Source organism: Balaenoptera musculus, chromosome 11 (assembly GCF_009873245.2).
Source record: "Balaenoptera musculus isolate JJ_BM4_2016_0621 chromosome 11, mBalMus1.pri.v3, whole genome shotgun sequence".
Lineage (NCBI taxonomy): Eukaryota > Metazoa > Chordata > Mammalia > Artiodactyla > Balaenopteridae > Balaenoptera > Balaenoptera musculus.
In genome coordinates this window covers 76,552,669-76,566,351 of record NC_045795.1, presented here as the reverse complement: position 1 = coordinate 76,566,351, position 13,683 = coordinate 76,552,669, and the positions used below count along the sequence as shown (strand labels likewise).

General features: G+C 46.7%; 1 protein-coding gene across 4 annotated transcripts in view; it reads right to left on the bottom strand.

Moving 5' to 3' along the window:
- PTPRG (protein tyrosine phosphatase receptor type G) overlaps positions 1–13,683 on the bottom strand; it is a 721,438-nt gene that overhangs the window by 94,305 nt on the left and 613,450 nt on the right. For all 4 annotated transcript variants that reach the window (XM_036869404.1, XM_036869405.1, XM_036869402.1 and 1 more), the window contains exons 11-12: positions 12,124–12,173; positions 9,413–10,175 (exon numbers count right to left, since the gene is read on the bottom strand). In XM_036869404.1, the coding sequence (XP_036725299.1) occupies positions 9,413–10,175; positions 12,124–12,173 (813 nt within the window). The remainder of the gene's footprint in view (positions 1–9,412; positions 10,176–12,123; positions 12,174–13,683) is intronic.

Below are 13,683 nucleotides of genomic sequence, written 5' to 3'. Positions count from 1 at the left end.
CTTCCCCGCGTCAAGGCCCCCAGAGACTAGAACATACTATCAACTTTTCAGAGAAACCAAGATCCTGCCCTTCAGAGGCAGGCAGACCTCATTACAAATTCTGGCTTAGGCCTTTCTAGCTGTGTGACTTTGGATAAGTGACTGCCTGTCTCTGAGCCTCTGGTCGCTCCTCTGTCAAAGGGAAACGATGCTAATGCTCATCTCTCAGGGGACTTAGAAGGATTAAATGAGATAATCCGTGCAAAGCAGATTGTGCCAGCTGCAAAACGAAATCACGGGGCCTCTTGTTCAGAAATTATTAAAGAGTTTCAAGAAACGACAGCAGAACGTGAAGGCAAACACAGGGCCTTCTGAGCACAGGGCTGTGTGACTGCACGGGCTGCATCCTCAGAAAGCAGCCTTGACCAGTCAAGCACTGAGCACAGTGCCCGCGTCCAGAGAACGTCCGTTCTTCCTTTCAATGGAACCAAGCAACGGCGCTGACGGTGTGATAAAATTAGGTGCTCCCAACTGTTAGGAGCAGCGCACTTTCATTCAGAGCTTCACTCGTATCCCAGCCGCCTCCTGAAAGGTCCAGCAGAGAGCGTGGCTGCCCTGTTCCTGGAAGGTTTGCCTCTCTCCGTGATGCCCGAATCCTCACACCAGGACAAGTGCAGGACCTCTGGGTTAATGCACCTCCTTCTCGCCTCCATCTCTGATTTGTCCAGCTGGTTTGGTTTTGCCAGCAGGCCTAGCCCTTCGATTCCTGCCTGCCATGGGTTGTGTGAACTGGCAGCCCACAGATGTGTCTGGCTTGGCACCCCTCCCCCGGGAATTATTAATTAAATTGTGAGTTAGTTGCCAAGGTTTAATAAACAATAGAGTTCACAAAAAAATCAAAATCAAAAAAAAAAAAAAAGGGAATCTTCTCCTGGAAATGTTCAAAACTGGCTAGCAACACAGGTCTGAATTCCCACATGGCAAACATCAGCTAGAACCAAGCAGCACACTCTCTAACACAGGGCATGGCTCATCAGTTTGCCACAGTCCTCACTGCTCCCTAATGTCTCACATCAGACCTGCTTTCTTCACTCCTGACTCCTGCTGCCAGCTCCCTCTGGCCAGTCGAATTTCTGTCTGCAGGATGGTACTCTGACCCAAAGAATCAGCAGAACAACGCACACACCTGGGACTTTTACAGAGGCCTTATCATCAAAAGCAAAAATCATGGTTTAATAAAACTCCTGACCAGGATTCTGAAATTACTAATTCGGCTCGAGAGAAGAGGCTGCTTCTGACCAGGCAGCTTTCCCAATTCCATATTTATTTTCAAAGAGATTTTATTTTTCAACCAATTAGAAATGAATCAGACAGTTGCTCCATCTATAAACGTGGGCCATTCCTCTCTGTGAACCTGGACCTTCTTCATACTCTTTCCAGGGCTGCATCTTGCTGGTCTGTGTGTAAGAGGATAAAAATGGAAAGGAGGTATCAACTTACACCCCCCTCTCCCCCCATGGATGTGATGTGCAGATGAGGGGATGCTAGGAGGGTCAGAAGATGTGAGGCCAGGCAGGGCCGGGACTCAGAGAATGAGCCGGTTTCAGAAATGTCTTCCAGTGGAAACTTACGGCAAAATGCTGTCTAATACCTAACCCTCTCTGAGCATCTGCGGGAGGGAGGTAATGGTTTAATGACCTCCCCACAGCCCTTCCTCCTCCCAGCTTTTATTTCAGCATCCACCAGAATCTGAGTAAAGTGCCTCCATTCTGCTTTTTCCAAAAAATTAAAAAAAAAAAAAAAAAAAAAAAAAAAACAGTTTTCAGTGGCATATGTCATCACTGAATTAATGCTGTTTGCCTTTTACTGGCTTGGCTCTCATCCCAGTAGAAGCAAATAAAAACGGAGTACAATGTACTATAAATGCTACAGACAGTGAGACATCAGATGGACCTTTCTGAAACGCTTCCTACCCCACAGTGAGGGCTCAACTTCTGCTTCAGGACAAGAACTCCTACGTGGTCAAGACTAAAATGAGCTTGGATCTGAGAGGCCACTCTCAGGAGTTGGGGAAAGGAGGATTCTTTCACTTTTCAAGAAGGATTAGGAGCAGAACAACCTGCACACTCAGACATCTACAGCCGGGTTCAGTCGCGCACAACTGGACCGCATTTGTTCTGATAAGGCCACTCCTTCAAAACCACCCGCAACTGTGAATTAAGGCACTGGTTTTTTAAAAAACTGTGGTAAAACACACATAAAAGTCACCGTCTTAACCATGTCTAACAGTACAGTTCAGTAGGGGTAAGCACATCACACTGTTGTGTAACCGATTTCCAGAATCTGTTCTTCATCTGCAAAACTGAAACTGCACCTTTTAAACAGCAATTCCCCAGCACCCCGACCCCAGCTCCTGGCAACCATCATCCTACTTTCTGCCTTACGACTTGACTACACTCTAGGTACCTCACATAAGCGGAATCATACATATATATATGTGGAATCATATACATATATATATATTTGTCTTTTTGGGACTGGCTTATTTCACTAATGAAATAAGTCCTCAAGGTTCATCCATGTTGTAGCATGTGACACGATTTCCTTCTTTTTTAAGGCTGAATAATATTCCACTATAGGTATATATCACATTTTGTTCATCTATTCATCGGTCATTTGGGTTGCTTCCACCCCTTGGCTACTATAAATAATGCTGCTATGAACATGAGTGTACAAATATCTCTTCAAGACCCTGCTTTCAATTCTCTTGGGTAAGTACCCATAAGTGGGATTGCTGAATCATATGGTAATGCTATTTTTAATTTCGGGGGGAACTCCTTACTGTTTCCCAAGTGGCTGTACCACTTTACATTCCCACCAACAGGGCACAAGGGTCCCCATTTCTTCACATCCTCACCAACACCTTATTTTCTATTTTGCTTTGGTTTGGGGGTTTCGTGGTAGCCCAGTAAACAGGCGGCCGCTTTTTTATAGGGCCACAAAATTTGTCTTATTTTTCTGGAGCCCTGGCATTAGCTAAACCACTGTTGCAGAGACATGATTGTGGGTTACAAATACATATATTCTCCTGCAACGGGACACGGGTTCCATGTTCCGATTACCATGTCTGAGCTGCATTTAGAGCATCCGTCATGTGTTTCAATTTATATCACCACTAGGAGTTCTCATCAATAAGCCCTCCTTACCATTTCACACAGAGCTCACTTAATCAGACTCAACAGTGGAACTGTCATGTGTATTTCCAATAGGTGCTGGAAAATTGAGGGCGTTTGATAAATCCCAATTTAATTCGAAGTCCCATATATATGGCAGGTCCTCATCTACCAGAAATCGCCACCACAGACACGTCATTGCAACGTCATGTGACTCTGCCATCAGTCAGGACTCATGTCAGACACATCGCTCCTTACAACCTGAATTCCTGACCCCAGCCTCTTTGGAAACCTCCTTGTGTCTGGCTGCCTGCACTAAGAGATATACAGGCTGTCCTAGTTCAAAGATCCCTCAGTGGGGGGCAGAAACTTCCAAGGACCCAGACACTTCCTGGGAGGAAACTAAATTGCACTGGTGCCTTCAGGGCACCCGAGCTAGTTCTTTCCAACACGCCCAGGAAGATCACAGCCGAGAGCCGGGGCAAGCAGAATTACGTAGAAAACTTCTCCCCACAAAAAGCCTGACCAACAAAACTAGCCCAGGCCGCAAACTGCCACGGTAGTCCATACGAGTGCCTGTTCTATTTTATTTTAAATAAAGTATGCAACATTTTCCTACCTCCATATACCCCAGCTGAGCTTCACATTCACGATGTCTGCCCTATCTTCAGGAGCCTGTATTGCTACTTCCTTCTGACCTTAAATTAACTACTATTTTTTCCCTCAAGTAAACTTCTTTGAAAAGGAACTTTATGTTAATACTATAAATCATAGCTTCTCCACCACGGCGCTATCAACACTTTGGACCAGGTCGTTCTTGGTTGCGGGGCTGGTCTGTGCCCTGTGGGGTGTTTAACAGCTTCCTTGGTCTCTTCCCACTAAAGGCCAGTAGCAGCCCCCGCCTCAGTCATGATCACCAAACATGTTTCCAGATATTGCCAAATATCCCTGCAGGGAAGGGGAACACAATCATCACTCTGGTTGAGAACCTGTGCCATCAATTAAAAAATGGTATCTTTTTAAAAGTACACATTCAAATACTCGCTTAATAATTAATAATTCACCTGAAACCATGTTGTGTTGCCCACTCAGGGAGCAAGCCCCTAAGCCGGGATGCAGGCAGCACCACAGCAGAGTCAGGTCAGGGCCCATGTCTGAGCCCCGGTCTCGCCACGTCTTGCCCGGGGCACGTTCCTTAACCGTCTGAGCCTCGGTTCCCTCACTGGTCTAATGGCAACAAGGACAGCACAGGCCTCCCGGGGGATAAGTGACATCACATTTTGGCTTTTAGCACAGACAACACCAGCATGGAACAAATGTTAACCAGTGATGTAATTATTTTTATAATCAAAGGTTTTTCTTTAGAGCTTGAAAGTTCCAAAGAGGTGCCCAGAGGAGTGGCGTTTGCCCAAAAGGAGTGGAGTGGCTGGAGTTTAGCACCCTTGACTCTGGCTCAGAGCAGAGCAGCAGCCCTAAGTCTCCGACCAACACAGTCCATTCCTAGCTCAGGGGCAGGACAAAGGCCAGCCAGGGGCCAGTTCTGGCCTGGAGACTGTACTTTCCTGACCCCTAAACTGGACTGTCTCTTTAGCTGACCCCGAGAAGGCAGTCAACAAGCTTTTGGTGAATGAGTGTTTACACAATGGCGTCTGAGCAAGACTGAATCTGAAAAAGGAGCCCTGATTTAAGGAAAGAAAAATGAAAAGCCCCAGCACTGAGCGATGAGTTTGTAGACAATGCCCACCCTGAAATGCTTTTGCTGGGGCATGCCACATACCATCCCGAGAACATTTTACTGCATCAATAGGCATCTGAGGGCCGTGCCTCCTGAGGGACGGACCATGGCTACTGCCTGCCTGATCTCTGCATGTGTCTGAGTCGGCCCCTTCTTCTAGAGAAGCATTCCCCTCTTCTCCTTCCCTGCAAGTTAATACTAAAGCTACTACTCATAGCACTTGAAAGATGTTATCAAACATCAAGCCTTTTTGAGATGCTGGTAAAAATATAACACAGTTTGTAACTTTAAACGTTAACGCTTTTTTCAAAGAGACTAAATATTGATTTAAAGAATTGTTTTTAACGCGAAGAAAAAATAAATGTGGAACAGATTTAAACAAATGTACATCCACAGTCTTTCAAAGAAGTCACCACTAACATTAAAATGATGGTGATTTCGTTTAAAAAATAAACACCAAGCTGGAGGAGGCAGATGGAGAAAAGGCTGAGATGGATGGAAGCAAAGTGAGACCTCGGGGGTCGTGGACAATGCAGGGTTTTCGGGTTTTACCCTCCACTTACTCACATCTTTTATTAACCAGTGGGTACACACATGTTTCTGCTTAAACCAGGGGTCGGCAAATGACAGCTCACCGATCAAATGAGGTCCGCTGCCTGTTTTTGTAAACAGAGTTTTACCAGAACCCAATCACATCCGCCCATTTGTGTAGTGTCCCTGGCTGCTTGTGTGCTACCTGGCAGAGGTGCACAGTTTCAGCAAAGACCTATGGTTCCCAAAGCTGAAAATGTCCGCTCTCTCTGGCTGTTTACAGAAGAAGTTTGCCCATCTCTGGCTTAACCGATCCCCACCACTACTCTCAACCTGGAATTGCCTGGAATTCTAAAGGAAGATCCCTTTTGGCTTTGGGAAGGAGTGGATGTTCCCATTGAGAGGAAGGTGGCAAGGGAGATGCTCTGATTCACCAGTGCTGGGGACAGACCGGAGTTCCTGGGGGTCATTTTTAAAGCCAGCTCATTGGGGACCACAGTCTCCACATGTTTTTTAATCTCCAAGGATGACTGCAGAAGAAAGATCTATGAGGGGCCTCCTCCCAGTCACCACTGCCATCATGTGGCCCTCGGGCTGCAGAAAGCTCCTCCTTCCTTGTCACCGACGACAAGGGTGACTCTGCACCTCCTTTGGCATTAAGGGCTATGCCTATCCCCACTTTACAGACAGACTCTGGGCAAAGACTGGCCTGAGGACCCTGTGTGAATAAAGGGCAGAGCCTACTGTAGGGATGTGACTCCAGAGCTACCCTGCCAAGATGGCAGACACTCAGATGCCTGCAGCGTTGCAACTTGAGACCCGCACGCCCCGTGCCTGGAGGTGGAAATACCCCAGGTTTACCACCTGTTTCTTCTCCCCTTTCCTTGGACGCTGGAACTTGACTCCCATTGCAATGACTCATTTCCGCTTACTTGGACTACGCCCCAGGTCCCCACCCTCACCAGTCTCTCAAGGTATCAACACTCCCAACCCAAGCTCTTAGCAAGCCACGCTTTTCAGGAGTGTGGACAAAAAAAAATGTTGAAGAGGAGCAGGCTGGGAATGCAACTTGCCAGAGCCTCTAGTCCAGAGGCCAAACCACTCAAGCTTGACAAGAAATTCCAGGTCCACCGCTTGTCTGTAGAGAAACCACAGTGGTCCGAGTCACCACTGCCATCACCTCCTAACTCTACTCCCTGTGTCCGTTCTGGCCTCCCCAGACGTCCACACAGAGGCCCACATGACCTTCTGAGAAGGTTAATCAGATGAGTAACTCTCTTGCCGAAATCCATCACTGCTTTTCCATACCAGTTAGAGTCAAATCCTCAGCATGGCTGATGAGCCCCTTCCTGATCTGAGCTCTGCTTGTCTGTGAACTCATCCTGGATCCTTCACCTTGGTGGTCTAGACACACTGGCCCTCTGATGGCTCCTTGACTGATCCTAATTAGTTCTCACTTCAGGGTCTCTGGACCTGCTGCTCCTCCTGCAGCCTAGAACGCTCTTTCATGCATCATGGCATAGCTAACTCCTTCTCACCACCTGGGTCTCCGTTCACATGCCATCCCTTGACCACCTGATGCTACACTGTCCCTGTCCCCGACGCCAGCACTTGCCGTTATGCATTTGTTCACTGGAATATTCTCAAGCTTGTCCATTAGAACGTAAACCCCAGGAGAGCAAGGCCTGACTAGATCTAGAGTCTACTTCCAATGCCTAGTCCAGTGCCTGGGACACAGTGGGTACTCTATAAATATTTCTTTAATATCTTCAAATGCAAGAAATCCAACTTTTTCACAGCAAATTCCTGGAGGGAATGTCACTGCTCATGCAGGAATAGCTTCAAACAGCTTCACAAGTGGCTCGATATTTCCTCCACTCAGTTCCTCAGAGGGCCACTCTGTACCTTTCCCTAAAACCAGGACAAAGTGAGCAACGCCCATAGCAACCCACACTTCAAAAAATGAGTCCATACCAGCTTTAAGGAGGAACGTAATTCAAAACATGAAAATTTATTCTAAGTTGTATCTTAACATACGAGGTCTCAGCTTTAGATGAATTTTAATGTTTACAAGTGCAAAAGCAAATAAATATTTACCAGTTGCTTTTTTTTTTTTTTTTTGCACTCTTATAACTCCACAACAGCTTAGATGCAAAAAAAATTGTTGCTAAACATCTTGTAGTCTGGCAAAAGAAAGAACTTCTTATTAAGAAAACCCCTCACAACAATAACAACCCCTCACGCTCAGGGCTCCCTTGTAGAAACTATCAGGATGGTTCATTAAGATTTGAGCGTGGACCTCCCTGGTGGTGCAGTGGTTAAGAATCCACCTGCCAATGCAGGGGTCATGAGTTCGATCCTCAGTCTGGGAAGATCCCACATGCCGTGGAGCAACTGAGCCCGTGCGCCACAACTACTGAGCTTGCGCTCTAGAGCCCGCGAGCCACAACTACTGAAGCCCACGCACCACAACTACTGAGCCCGTGTGCCACAGCTACTGAAGCCCGTGCGCCTAGAGCCCGTGCTCTGCTACAACAGAAGCCACCACAATGAGAAGCCCGCGCACCGCAATGAAGTGTAGCCCCTGCTCACTGCAACTAGAGAGAGCCCGCACGCAGCAACGAAGACCCAAAGCAGCCAAAAGTAAATAAATAAATAAATAAAATTTTAAAAGAAAAGAAAAAGATTTGAGCATATGACAGAGTCACAAAGTTGCCCTCGGTCAGCGTGGGGATCACATCCTCCCCGTGGAGGCCAGACCAGCCATGCCCTGGTCTTATCATCCAGGAACTGGCTAATTCACAGAGCAAATGGGGCTCTGAGAGCAGAAGTCCTGTTTCTCGGGCTGGGATCATGGGCTAATACCAGCTCTCCCCATCCCCACGCTTTCAGTTTTAATGTAAATGTCACTTCCCCAGAGTGGCCTTTCTTAATTAAAAAAGCTCCCTGTCCTCTTCCTGATTATTTTCTTTGACAGCACCCTGTTTATTTCCTCTATTATTTACCGTACACAATCTCCAGCGTTAGTTAGCTCGTTTTCTGGCTTTCCAGCGAACTTGCTTGCTTGCTTTCTAACATTCCTGCTTCCCGATTTCCCGGCGTGCGCCCTGGCGAGCTGCTGCCACCACTGTCTTCTCCTTTACGCTGTAAGCTTCAAGCAGCAGGGACCGTGCTCACCAGGCTTAGCACCCAGCCCAGGGCCTGGCACCAAATGGGCAGTCCATAAACACAGGTGCTGAATAAGTGAATAAGGAATGAAATCTTGAAGGATAAACTTCTTAAGATTGATGTCTTTTTCATTCATTCACTTCAGGGCCTGGTTGAAGTGCTTGGAGTTATTCTGAGGCAAGTCGATTTTACCAGGAAACAAGTATCAAGGCAAGACTTAGTCCAGCAACGATAAGAGAGTAGGTGATTCTTATTAGAATAAAATAGAAAGACACACACACACACACACATTTTTATACCAGAGACACACACAATTCCAGGAATATTAAGTATTCTCTGGACCCTTATCCCCTGCCCCCAATTATTTTTTAAAGGGTAGGACTGGGGCTTCCCTGGTGGCGCAGTGGTTGAGAATCCGCCTGCCAATGCAGGGGACACGGGTTCAAGCCCTGGTCTGGGAAGATCCCACGTGCCGCGGAGCAACGAAGCCCCGTGCGCCACAACTACTGAGCCTGTGCTCTAGAGCCCGTGAACCACAACTACTGAGCCTGTGTGCTGCAACTACTGAAGCCCGCGCGCCTAGAGCCCGCGCTCTGCAACAAGAGAAGCCACCGCAATGAGAAGCCCGCGCACCACAAGGAAGAGTAGCCCCTATCGCCGCAACTAGAGAAACCCCATGTGCAACAGTGAAGACCCAACACAGCCAAAAATAAATAGATAAATTAAAAGAAAAAAAAGAGCAAGATCATTATTAAAAAAATAAATAAATAAAGGGTAGGGCTGTTCCCAGCAGCCTGGAGGCTCAAGTGAGGAGTGGACCACTTACCTGGATTAACAGTGATAAATTTGCTATCTTCAGAAAATCGGTCCCCTGGGGACACAGGCTTCTTAGACGGTGTCTCAGGCCTCTTGGGATCCTTCTCTTCGTAATGCTCCTCTGTGACTGTGGGGGGCACTTGGGTGAGGGTGACGGAGCGGGGGTCCAGGGCGTCCTCGGGCTCGGCGGTGGGGATGGCAGTGCGGTCCCGCTCACGCCCGGCTGTAGTCTGATGCCCAGCATCCTGGGCGGCTCCGCCGGGAGCCGAGGGGGCGGGGGTGGGCTCGGTGCGGTTCCGCGCCTGCGTGGCGTGGGTCACCCCGTTCCTCTCCTTCTTCTCGGAGTCCTTCTCGCCCTCCTCCTCGTGCTCCCGCTCCCCATCCTCGTTCTCACTCTTCTCGTCTTTCTCCCCCTCCTCGGCACCCTCGCCGTCCTTGGTTGGCGCCGAATCACCGTCAGGGCCCGGAGAGGCCAAGGCCTCAGGTGTGGCCGGGACGGGTCTGCCGGCCTGTTTGCTGGCCGCGGCGGCCGTGGGCAGGCGTGTGGGCCACACGGTGCTGGGGAAGGAGGAGATGCCGCCGCCGCTGAAGCCCAGGCCGGCGAGGAGCGTGCTGGTGACCACCGAGGCCACCGTCGCCTGGCTGCCGCTGGATGACGGGCCCATCCCAGTTGCCATGGAAACGAATGAGAAGGGGATGCCAGAGGATGTCCAGGTGGAAGACCCCGAGCTGATGGGGGCCATGTCGGCCGAAGAGGCGGGAGAGGCTGTGGGCTTGAAGGGGTCACCCGGGGAGGTTGGGGGAAGGGACAGAGGAAGAGAAAGCAGAGTGTCAGTCATCAGGATTGGGGACAAGGCCCTGGGTATGACCCTCCAAGGGTTTTACTCATCTTTTACTTTCCTCATGGGGTTTCCTAAAGCATGGTGCCAAAGCTGACAGTAGGTGATCCACGGATGACCATCTCTGCTCTTAAAAGTTTTTACAATTACTTAAAAATCGTAACCAGCATATCAACCCCAACTTTTCTCTGATAGGGCTCAGGAGGAGGCTAAGTGACAAAACAATAAGTAGCATTCACGTTGTTTGAAAGACAAACATCAAATAAGCAATAAACTGGCAACATCAGATTGCCACCTGTTGTTGGGATGACACTGGAAGCAGCAGGAGCCCTTGGTTTTTTATATCTTGGTGGCTCTTGCGGAGAATACACAGCCCTTGTCTAGAAATGCTCCCCAGGATCTGGTTCCGCATCTTAAAGTGAGGAAGTGGATGGACAGAGGGACAGTGGCCCGCCCGCGTCTGCAGTGGCAGCTTCAGAAGCAGGGGCCATGCTCTCCACTGAAGGCTTTGGGAGCTGGTTTACAGCCGGCATCCCCGTGCCGGGCGCTGTACAGCCGCCGTACCTTCCAGAGTCTCCGGATTTATCTACGGCAAAATCTATGCTCATGTAGATGACAACAATAAGAGTTCTATTCAACAAGTACCAACTGTGTGTTGGGGCTTCCCAAGCTACCCTGGAGACACACGTGATCATCACCCCATTTTACAGGTGAGGAAAACGAGGTGCAGAGAGGTTAAGGGGTAGAGGTGGCTGCCTGTGCCAAACCTCAGCTCATTCTTCCCACCATACTAAATTGGGGCTCAGCTGTGAGATTTTATTTGTACATAGTATCTTAGGAAAATAAGATGTGTTGCTCTGAGTTATTAGTTTAATTTTAGTTCTTGAAACCTGGCGTGCAGAATCCAGAATTTCATCCCATCATTTATACGGTTCAAAATAATACAGCCAGAACAACTCAGATTTCATCACTGTATCATCAAGTTTCACTTTGAAAAGTCTGTAGTTTAAGGACAACCAAGATAGCAAATGTTGAGTTCTGAAGCTGGTTAATGAAATGCCAGGTGCCACATTAGATAAGGCACTGGAGAGAGAGCAGTCAGACAGCCTGGGCTTGAGTCCATGATCCCTCACTTGTTCTCTGGGAGATGCTGGGCACATTACTTTAACTCACTGAGCCTCAGTTTCCTCATCCATAAAATGGGAGTAATAGTAACACGAATCTTGTGGGATGCTGTGAAGAGTAAATAAAATAATAATCTGTGCCTGAAACCCGGGAAAAGCTTAATAAATTTTAGGCTCTTATTGTTATCACCAAAGCTGCAATTAATATTGGGATTATTAGTTGCACTAGAAAGGGGAAAACTTGGATACTGAGGCTCCAGAAATGTGCAAATGTAACTGGGCAAATGACAACCATTCTTTTTTTTCTTTCTTTCTTTTTTTTTTTTAAAGCCACACTGCATGGCTTGTGGGATCTTAGTTCCCCAACCAGGGATCAAACCCGGGCCCCTGAGTGAAAGCGCCGAGTCCTAACCACTGGACTGCCAGGGAATTCCCAAATGACAACCTTTCAATTTTAGCATGTCTACTCCTTTGCACTCTTACGTCCTATGCTCCCACAAATAATAAATAATTAAAAATATGGAGAATTTTTATCTTGACAAAAATTATAACAGTATAACACTACTGGTTTAACTCTGTCGCACAGCTTGTTTTTATAATGCATTGAATTATAGGAGTGAATAATGTAATTTATTCAGTATTTTAACCGCTTCACATTGAGCATTTAGACAACATCATACTGCCACCTCGTGGTGACAGTTTTAACTGCATGCAAATTACCAACCAGACACGACAAAGCGATTACATTCTCTACTTACCACTCCTGTTTTGACAATTCTGGTCCCTTGGAATATTCGAGTGGTATTAGCTGAGAAACAAAGAAATTACACTGTAAACAATATAACTTTGTTGTTTTGACAAAACTGCACTTACCTACACATATCTGAAATACATATAATTTTTATGTCATAAAATAAATATTCCTCTTTAGATTTTTTTTTTCCAACCATCAAAAAATGTAAAACCCTTCTTAGTTTGTGAGTCATTAAAAAACATGTAGAGGGTCAGGTTTGGCCTGTGGGCCACAGTTTGCTGACTCTTGTCTTGAGCTATTAGTTTACAACTTTCAGAAGTTTTAATCATTTTTCTATTTTATTAGTAAGGTAAAACTTACATACTCTAAAATGCACAAATCTTAATGTAGAGTTTTTACCTCTGTAAACACCTGTGTAACTCCCCCTCCTCCCGTATTAAGATATGGACATCCTCCAGCACCCCAGCAGGTTTGCACGTGCATCCATCCAGGGAACACCCTCATGACCTTTCCCTAAGGTTGCCACCACTCTGATCTTTGTCAGCGTTTTGTCTATTTTTGAACTTCATATAAATGAAATTGTATTATCCCATTGTTCTTCTCTATTGTCTTTTTGGTTATAATCTCTTATATTATCCTTTCAGTGACTATAATATGCATCCTAAACTTATTACAGTTTACCTTAAACTAGTACTTTTATTTCTCCTTAAAAATGTAAGAACTGTACAGTAATTATTTGCCCAACTCACCTTTTGTGTACTGTCATATATTTTATTTCTATCAATACTTAAGTTTTAAAACCTCGTAACACATCACCACTGTTGCTTTAAATGGTCAAGTTCTTTTTTTTTAATATTTATTTTATTTATTTATTTTATTCATTTTTTGGCTGCGTTGGGTCTTTGTTGTCGCACGGGGGATCTTCGTTGAGGCATGTGGGATCTTTCGTTGCAGCGTGCGGGCTCCAGGGCACGTGGGCTCTGCAGTCTGCGTGTGAAGCGCGGGCTTAGTTGCCCCGCAGCACGTGGGATCTTAGTTCCCCGACCAGGGATCAAACCCGAGTCCTCTGCGTTGGAAGGTGGATTCTCTACTACTGGACCACGAGGGAAGTCCCTCAAATTCTTTTATGTTAGCCACAGATTACTCCTTCTGGTGTTCTTTCCTTCTTTCAGTTCTGTTCACCCATGTGTTATTATTAAACAATATAACTACACAAAATGTTTAACTGTGGTAAAATACACATAACATAAAACTTACCATCTTAAACACTTTTAAGTGTACAGTTCAGTTGTGCTTAATCCTTGTGCCACAGATCTCCAGAATGTTTCCATCTTGCAAAACTGCAGCTGTGTACCCATTAAACAAGTCCCAGCTTCCCCCTGCCCCTCCCCGCCCCCCCAGCTCCTGGCAACCATCCTTCTACTTTCTGTAAGTTTCAGTACTCCATATATCTCATGTAAGTGGAGTCATATATATTTACTTGTCTTTTTGTAACTGGCTTATTTCACTTAGCATAATGTCTTCAAGATTCATCCACGCTGTCCCATGTGTCAGAATTTCCTTC